Consider the following 9,886-nt stretch of genomic DNA (forward strand, 5'->3'; position numbering starts at 1 on the left):
AGATATTGTAATGACTAATTAAAAAATGTAAATAACAAACATCATTCGAAGAGTAAAGAAGGATAGAAGAAACGAAGATTTTTTTTTCTATTTAGGATAACATTAAGAATTTGAAGAGCAAAGAGTTTTAAACAATCCCAATCACGACAGAGAATCATTCAGGAAACATATAAAAATAAAAGAAATGACCAATATTGGTTATTAAAAGCTTCTGGGATGAAGGTGTGGATGACAGTTTACAGAACATAGTCTTTATGAAAACTGATAGAAAAATATACAATAATGGGGTGCTAAAATATGGATTAGGGAATAATAAAACAAACAAACTGGAAAGAATATATAACAAAAAATAAGTACAGAAATAAAGACAGACAGATGATGTCGATTTTTAAGGAGAGTCATTTTTAGAGAAGAACAACAACACTCTATACATAGAAATACAAATAAGACAATCCCAGTGACATCATACAACTATTAAAAACGGGTAAATCGAAGAAAAAATGTCAAAGAAAAATATAAAATGATTGTTTGTAACTTAACTGGGAATAATAACCCTGTCAATCATTCATCACAATTCACCGTTCTGGGAAACAAGAGATGGATAATTTCTGGTGAAGAGAAATTGAATGTAATTTTCCTGGAGCAGCTATTTCGGGAAATTATTGTTGTCAGTTTCTACAGACTTGAATTATAGAAAACTTATAATGAAAGTAATCAAGTTCACTTAGAAAATTATCAAAAGGAAAATGAACAAACATAAAGAAAAGTTGAAATGTTTAGAAAATTACACAGACTTTTGTTTATCATGTTTATTAGAAAATGGGTAAAAGTATATCCCTAGCGAATAGTAAAAAAATCACATTGAATGCCTGGACTTGGAAATTTATGAAAATTATGGACCTTATCTTAAAAAAAACATCATTTTTGATGAGCGTGGTTAAATCATCATTAATGGAAGTTTGTCGTTTTCCTTTCAGCATTAAAAATCTTACAAATTTCTTTAGAGAAATTCACTTCGTAAATTCAGTTCCATTCATTGTTCGCGTTAAAAATCATCTCATCAAATTGTAGTTTTGTCCTAGCTTGAAATAGATGTTCTTTCGTAATATATGTTCTAAATGGAATAAATAGTCTATACTACTTTAGAAGATTAAATATAACAGCATTTTTTCATAAATGTAACAACAGTAATTATAGTGTAGAATATTTTGTTCCAATAGGAATAGATATTACGAGGTTGTTTGTAACAGTTCTATATAGGCGGAACATATATCATTTGACAATATTATAAAAAAAATATCAGAATAGTGGGTTTTTTTGTTATCATAAAAGTTTTTCTTATACAAAATGTATAGAGGTAGATCATAAAAGTAAATTGTTCTTTCACTTAAAAATCTTAATAAGAAAGAGACTTGATCTTATCAATTTGCCTAGCTAGTTAATCCAATGAATGCAGCGATTAAAAACGTATTGGGAAAAATGTATCTCTTGTTTAAATCGACATCATTTTTGTACACATATTTAAATTCGTCATTTTCAAATTTATTATTAATTTTACCTTTCAGTACTAATATTTTTTGTTCAAAACTTCAAAATGAGGTTCATTCTAGTTTTCCGCACCGTAATCATCTCAAATAAGGGAGACCGCTTTTCATTTAGGCGTTGGTTTTTTGTTGTTTTTTTTGGAGGGGGAGGGGGAGATGATCAAAATTTTAGTTTAAGTCTAGTGTTTTATTGAACTTTCAAAAATTTGAAAATTAGTTTTGAATAAAAAATATTAGTACTGAAAGGTAAGATTATTAATAACTTTGAAAATGACTAATTTAAATATGTGTACAAAAAATATGTCGAAGTTATACTAAATTTGTCTTGGCTACAATAATTTCAAGTATAGTAACAAACATAAAACTGCATCAAATGGTGCCAATTAGTTGGAAGAAAGATTTGTCTTTCCAAATACAACTTTTACGTATTAACCGTAATCGTAATGATGCAATGGGAACAATATTAACTGTTATAAAGAGCTATCCTGACAGCGCGTCACCTCTTTAATGGCTACCGTTCATCACCCGTTTAAATGAAGACGCATAATGCAGACTGTGACAATTTTGGCGAAGTGAAAATCTTACTGTCACAAGGTCTTTGTAGTTTAAATCAATGTAAAAACCTATTAGTAAGGTTATGATGAGATTGAGAAACATTGTCCTATGACACTATTTCATCAATATCAGGAAGCGATTGATTTTTATTATTTAACATTTTTATCTATTTGATTTGGGGGAGGGGGTAAAGGAGTTAGAGCGGCATAGTGCAAATATTCCTTAGTATTTGTTTTAGATAATTAATTTTGAAATTGTGAACACACTGTAATTCTTTTACATTTGAAACAAGTACTGTTTGCATTTGCTATCGGGCCGTTTTATTTTGTTTTGCCTCATGTACCTTCTGATGAAAAGACAGTGAGAAGAATATGATGAACTAAGTACACTAAGGTTATAAAATTTAATAACAAAAATATTTTTCACAACTGTTTTACAAAAAACTTGGCTGTTTTGTTGTCGCCTGTATTCGTGAAAACAATTTCGTCGTTAACTTTATATTCATCATATCTAACTGTGTACACATTTTCAAAATCAAATTTCTCAAAGATTTTCTGTGATATTTCAGAAGTACATTCACCCACAATACATACTGGAGTAAATCCTAATTCTTTACAAAATGCAAGTGAAGCCTGCATTAATTTGGATGCTATTCCACGTCCCCGGTATTTTTTATGAATTGCCAAAGCTAGAAAATGCATTGCTCTTGTCACACCAAAATGCTGAAATACGTCCCTTTCTCTCCATTTATGACCAAGAAATGTTCTGACTTTTTTCAGTTTTTCATTTTTAATCTGCTGTATTCCCGTGTCGTCTGCTTTGTCGTTTGCTTCGTTTAATGTGTCTAGAAACATTGTCCTACATCCAATGATTTCTCCCGAGGTGTTCGACACCAACAAAATGGACAAGTTATCTTTCACATGGGATGCAAATCTTCTAGTCACTTCCTCGTCTATTTGTAGTCCTAACGATTTCCATAGAGGTTCATCTGGCCAAAAATTTTCTTTCAAAAACAAAATAAGACTGTCAGTGAGTTCGTCTGAGGATAATTCTAAATGGGCATCTTCAAAATTCAATGATTTGTCGATTCTCCTTAAAACCTTTAAGTAAAAATAACTATTATTAATTTACAGTATTGGTTGTATTCATCGTACAATGTGGTGTTTGAAAGGGACAAAAACTGGATTAACAATTATATGTAGTCAGCCGCAGAGAAACCCGTGGGTTGATTGTACGCGAGCACGCTTCTGAACATTATGATAAATTCGATACCCAAAGTAATAGACGAACAGGCTGTCAGCAGTGACACAATGTCTAATTCTATTCTAAATGCTTTTATATCCGACTAGAAATTTGACCCGTCCGCGACGAAATACTGAAGATTTTTTTGCGTCGACTTAGGGCGAAAATTTAAGTTATTTAGAAAGATGTTAAAATCTACACCTACATCACATGGGTACAGGAATTTGTATATATTGATCTACAAAATAAAAAGGCTCATAAAAAGGTCATGTCTAATGAACTGTTATAGGAGTTCAGGAGACAAATCATTTTACCAACATGACCAAACATATAGGAAAATTACTTCAAATTGACAAAGTACAACAACTGATACTGAATTCTGTGAAAATTCGACAAAATCAAAATTGATTTTCAACATGCACAGTTACGTTAAACTATACAACAATATTAAAAGGTTCACGATCTACCTTGTAAACTAAAAGGGTTTTTACAAAACTCATTTTACCTTCACGGAAATCACCCTAAAACTGACAACAGTTCAAAAAATTGGGAAAAAGAAACGTAGTATTATAAGTAGAGGACGGACGGACAGACGGACGGACTGACAAGAGTAAATTAAATTGCCCTACGTTTCTTCGCGGGAAACAGTATAGGAGTGCAATGAACAGACATGATCCATCGTTTTATGTTTTGCATCATCAACAATTTACAATTAGCTGACCTCTGTAATTTTTTTTTTAATTGCTAGAATTCAAGTTTTGTTTACATATTAAATAGTGATAATACATTCAAATCAAGTTATTATTATCATTTGGGTGACACGATAGCAAAAACGGTAGATTTTATGGCAATCTTGAGCACAGGTCCTGTTATTGTATACATCTGTCACAGTGATAGTCGTAGCCTGTGCAGTATAGACATATAAAATGTGTATGTATTAAAAATCTTTAAATAGTTCTAAAATAAACGAATTGAAATTTAAAAATCAAACAAAGGAACTTTTAAAACTAACCTCCTCAAGTTCTCGTCTTGGACGAAGATTATCATTATTATCAGCCATTATTTCACCGACCGGGTTGTCCGTTCATACACAAATCTGACATCCACTATTTATTGACATGATTGATAAATATCAAATAATATGCTAAGCAGTTCTTTACATCTATTTATAGCAGTAACCGTCATGAAAGAAAAGTAATACGTGAACCCTCTAAGAGTGGCTGAAGACGTGATGAAAAGAATACAATACCAGATTATAAGTTATCCACTTATTTTGGCTTTTTCATTTTATTTAGCAGATTACAAAAACAAAATCAAAATAATCTTGATATCTCTTTTAACTGAAATCATTTTCCATCGCCACAGGCACTGTACATAGATCTGAACTTTTGTAATATATAATGTGCGCGAGAATGTGCGATTATTCAAACTGTACTAGCATAGTTAGTAATTTGGACAATTGAAAGAAATGTATTGTGAGGTGATGCACTTTTTTCAATGCATCTTCGTTAATTATTTTTAAAAAAAATGTTTTCCTATTACCAGTGTTTCCGAGAAACAAAATTCAAAAGATGAAAAAAGATCATAGAAAAAATTGAGAAATGAAAAATTTTCTCAATATGGTGAATGCTTTCTCTAGCTGTGTCCTTGAAATATGCAAAGTCTGTTTGTTGCGACAGACACTAGACTATCTCAAAATTCTATCTATGTTCTCAGCTATATTTATATTTTCTGTTTTTTTTAATTATTATTATTATATCTGCACAAAAGATGAGACATCTTAATTGAATTTTGAAGATTTCCATGCGTTTTAAAGTAAACAAAATATCACATATCAAATAGCGCAAAAAACTTTCTATTTCAGTCTGTTACGGAGCTATCAAAATGAGGTTAAAGGCAGCAGACATATATATGAGATGAAAACCTGAGTGAAAACCATATCTGTCCAACATATCATGCTTCAGTCACTGCAGGATTATAATACTTGGTTATAACAAGAGTGCACACGCTGAAATGTCTCGCCTTCTAAACTAATCATTGATATTATGTTGATAGTCCTAAGTATAAAGCTAAGCTTTATAACAACTGTCACATAAACTTAACATTAACCAAGATAAATAAACAAAGACCAATGAACCTTGAAAATGAGGTCAAGGTCAGATGAACCATGTCAGGCAGACATGTACAGCTAACAATGCTTCTATACTACATATATAGTTGACCTATTACTTATAGTTTAAGAAAAATAGACCAAAACACAAAAACTTAACACTGTGCAATGAACCGTGAAAATGAGGTCACGGTCAAATAAAACCTGCGTGACTGACATAAAGATCATAAAATATTTCCATACACCAAATATAGTTGACCTATGGCATATAGTATTAGATAAAAAAGACCAAAACTCAAAAACTTAACTTTGACCACTGAACCATGAAAATGAGGTCAAGGTCACATGACATCTGCCCGCTAGACATGTACACCTTACAATCATTCCATACAACAAATATAGTAGACCTATTGCATATAGCATGAGAACAACAGACCAAAACACAAAAATTTAACTATAACCACTGAACCATGAAAATGAGGTCAAGGTCAGATGACACCTGTCAGTTGGACATGTACACCTTACAGTCCTTCCATACACCGAATATACTAGCCCTATTGCTTATAGTATCTGAGATATGGACTTGACCACCAAAACTTAACCTTGTTCACTGATCCATGAAATGAGGTCGAGGTCAAGTGAAAACTGTCTGACAAAAGTTGCAGGCTCGACAATAAAACTGTCAGGATCTTGTGGTATAATTTGGAGAGAAAAAAATCCAAGAGTCCCTAAAAGTCAATTATTTACCAAAATTATCAATCATTTCAACAGTAAAGTTGGTATCATATATTGGTCCAATATAACCAGAGGCGTCACAGCCACAGATTTGTTACTTTTGAGTTGCTTGTCCTCCTTATTTGACTTTTCGGTGATGAAAAATTGATGCAACACTTTGAAACAAGGCTGCTTATTCTTTTGGAGCATCAGGTTTAACCCATGTTTAATAACATTAATAGTACTAATTATACTGCACTAGATGCACATTTCAACCAGTAACGTCTCGTCAGTGAAGTTAGTGGCTAAAAGATTTGAAAATTCAAAACCTTATACAAACTTTGAAAAGCTGATATCATAAAACAGGACCAAAAAGTGTAGCCAAACCTGTAAATGGAACCAGAGCTACACATTTCAAGTGAAGTAAAAGATGAATGAAATGTACTTCAAAGTACAGCCACCAGTAAATTATTTCAAGACGGCATCTTTTCATATCAGCTGGTTAACTTTGTGTTGTTTTCTGTAACTGCTTATTATTTCAGCTGACCTGCCCAGAAGTTCCATGTGAGCTGTTGTTGTTACAGTGAGTCTGTTGTCTGTAAACTTTTCTTTAAAAATCTTCTATTAGTAATTTGTTCTTAAGCAGCTAAAAGGATGTAAACCAGTTAGTCTGCTCTATATATAGGATGTCTTTTATGAAGTATGTTATTTTTCTTTCATCTTGATCAATCAACATCCATGGCCAGTAGCCAAAAAAAAAGAACATAGGTGTCAAACTGCAGTATTTTGGCCAATATTTCAAAAACTATAGCAATTAGAGGAAACTAACATGGAAAAGGTGGTCAGCACAAGCTATATTATTCTGAAAATAAGAGAAATTTTCTGTAGACCCGTTTTGGAGTTATTGCCCCTGTAATATTGATTCTTTTTTTGGGGGGGCATATCATGGCTATTGTTTCAAAACCTATAGGAGCTAGGTTAAAAGAGTAAATTGCAAATGATCAACCTGGCAAGTTGCTAATAAGTCGGAATTATTAGTTATGTTGTGTGTTATAAGCTGGAATCTAATCATCATGTGGAATCAACTTGTCGGAATGACGAAGAAATAATTGCATTACAATGTCGACTTGCTAACATAAATGTAATGACATAGTAATAAGAAGTCGACATGATGAATTCAACTTGTTAATTAATTAAGTCGACAACTTGTTTATTTGAAGATGAGGTAAAACCACGTGACTACTTTGGAAAAAAATCGGTCTATTTTAAATCGATTTCCGTATTTCGTTTGTTTAATGTGCTTCGGTTGTGCGAGTTATTTTGTATGAAAAGTGGGAACGGCAGTCAAATATCAGAAACTATTCAGTCAGGCCGTTTATTTTTCTTAGTTCTCAAATGGAATCAGTATAAAGATAAATTCGTGAAGGATGCAACGGAACCTTCTGTTGTATGAGATTGCTGCTGTCTGTGTAAAATTGTGATGTTGACTATAGAAGTCAATTTTTCTGTATTTTTGTGATTTTACTTTTCTTGTATAATACCATTTGCACTTCCATAGATTTTTCTAGAAAATGACCAGATAGATAGAACTTGCCAGGTTGATCATTTGCAATTTACTCTTTTAACCTAGCTCCTATAGGTTTTGAAACAATAGCCATGATATGCCCCCCAAAAAAAGAATCAATATTACAGGGGCAATAACTCCAAAACGGGTCTACAGAAAATTTCTCTTATTTTCAGAATAATATAGCTTGTGCTGACCACTTTTTCCATGTTAGTTTCCTCTAATTGCTATAGTTTTTGAAATATTGGCCAAAATACTGCAGTTTGACACCTATGTTCTTTTTTTTTGGCTACTGGCCATGGATGTTGATTGATCAAGATGAAAGAAAAATAACAAACTTCATAAAAGACATCCTATATATAGAGCAGACTAACTGGTTTACATCCTTTTAGCTGCTTAAGAACAAATTACTAATAGAAGATTTTTAAAGAAAAGTTTACAGACAACAGACTCACTGTAACAACAACAGCTCACATGGAACTTCTGGGCAGGTCAGCTGAAATAATAAGCAGTTACAGAAAACAACACAAAGTTAACCAGCTGATATGAAAAGATGCCGTCTTGAAATAATTTACTGGTGGCTGTACTTTGAAGTACATTTCATTCATCTTTTACTTCACTTGAAATGTGTAGCTCTGGTTCCATTTACAGGTTTGGCTACACTTTTTGGTCCTGTTTTATGATATCAGCTTTTCAAAGTTTGTATAAGGTTTTGAATTTTCAAATCTTTGTATAAGAAAAACTTTTATGATAACAAAAAAAACCACTATTCTGATATTTTTTTTATATTATTGTCAAATGATATATGTTCCGCCTATATAGAACTGTTACAAACAACCTCGTAATAATATCTATTCCTATTGGAACATAAATTATCCGTTGTTTCCCTGTAATTGAATGTGAGATGATTAAAAGTGTTCCATTTGTTGACAATAAAGTACTAGTCATTTAATTAGTGTCGAGCCTGCGACATTATTGTCGCGCGCGGAAGTGAGACAAAGCAAATCTTTATTCAGTAGTCGGTATTAATGGCGTCGGCGTGTTCGTCTTTTGGATTGTTATGTTTCTCATTTTTTTTTTCACATTTTTCATTTCGGGAACTTTCATAGCTTTTTTTTTTGTTGATACAATGCGGTAGGGGTTTTACTCATTGATAAAGACCATATAGTGACATATAGCTGTATACTTCTCAGTGATTTGGTATGTTTTGGAGAGATGTCTTATTAGCTATTATACCACATCTTCTTATTTTTATATAAAAAGTATAAAAAGAAGAGGTGGTATAATTGCCAATGAGACAACTCTCCATAAGTGACCAAATGACACAGAAATTTACAATTATAGGTTACCGTACGGCCTTCAACAATGAGCAAAGCCCATACTGGCTAGTCCACTGTAAAAGACCCCGAAATGATAAATGTAAAACAATTCAAACGAGAAAACTAACGAACTTATTAATGAACAAAAAGTGAACGAAAAACAAATATGTAACACATGCATCAACAAACGACAACCACTGAATAACAGGCTCCTGACAGTGGGCAGGCACATACATATAGAATGTGGCGAGGTTAAACATGTTAGCGGGATCCTAACCTTCTCCTAAACCTTGGACAGTGGTGTAACATTACAACATAAGAATGAACTATAAAAATCCATTGAAAAAGGCTTAACTCATCAGATGGATGCAAATAGAAATAGTACACAGACTGGACATGGGCCGGGAACTTGTATATCCCAACAACACAAAAACACAAAGTACAATTCTGAGAGTTTGTTTTGCAGTCAATAAAACTGTGTTGTCCTGATAAATTTGAAAATCTCCATTTATGTTATAAACCGTGTATCGTTGTATAGGAGTTAGCAATCTCAGGCAAAGAGAGAGGGTTCCGTGGAATCTTTCACGAATTTAGTATAGTACTGACTCCATCGGAGAACTAAGGAAAATAAACGGTATGACTAAATGGTAGGGGTATATCCCCCTTATGTCCGAAATATTGTTATTTTTTAGTTCTTTTTTCTGATATTTGACTGCCGTTCCCACTTTTCATACAAAATAACTCATACAACCGAAGCACATTAAACAAACGAAATATGGAAATCAATTTAGAAATAAACCTTTGTTATTCCAAAATAGTCACGTGGTTTTACCTCATC

At 32.5% G+C, this 9,886-nt stretch overlaps 1 protein-coding gene across 1 annotated transcript; it reads right to left on the bottom strand.

Annotated features, from left to right (window-relative positions):
* Positions 1 to 2,488: 2,488 nt before the first annotated feature.
* LOC139526836 (arylalkylamine N-acetyltransferase 1-like) lies at positions 2,489 to 4,495 on the bottom strand. Its single transcript, XM_071321985.1, has 2 exons — positions 4,354 to 4,495; positions 2,489 to 3,199 (listed from the first exon to the last, which is right to left on the bottom strand). The coding sequence occupies exons 1-2, from the start codon at positions 4,399 to 4,401 to the stop codon at positions 2,522 to 2,524; spliced, it is 726 nt and encodes a 241-aa protein (XP_071178086.1). The 5' UTR covers positions 4,402 to 4,495; the 3' UTR covers positions 2,489 to 2,521.
* Between the last annotated feature and the right edge of the window lie 5,391 nt (positions 4,496 to 9,886).

Source organism: Mytilus edulis, chromosome 6, assembly GCF_963676685.1.
Source record: "Mytilus edulis chromosome 6, xbMytEdul2.2, whole genome shotgun sequence".
Taxonomy (NCBI): domain Eukaryota; kingdom Metazoa; phylum Mollusca; class Bivalvia; order Mytilida; family Mytilidae; genus Mytilus; species Mytilus edulis.

Coding starts and splice junctions, on each gene's coding strand:
- LOC139526836 (XM_071321985.1), bottom strand. CDS start 4,401: ATGGCTGATAATAATGATAATCTTCGTCCAAGACGAGAACTTGAGGAG. Junction 3,200..4,353: donor CAAGACGAGAACTTGAGGAG/GTTAGTTTTAAA, acceptor TTTTACTTAAAG/GTTTTAAGGAGAATCGACAA.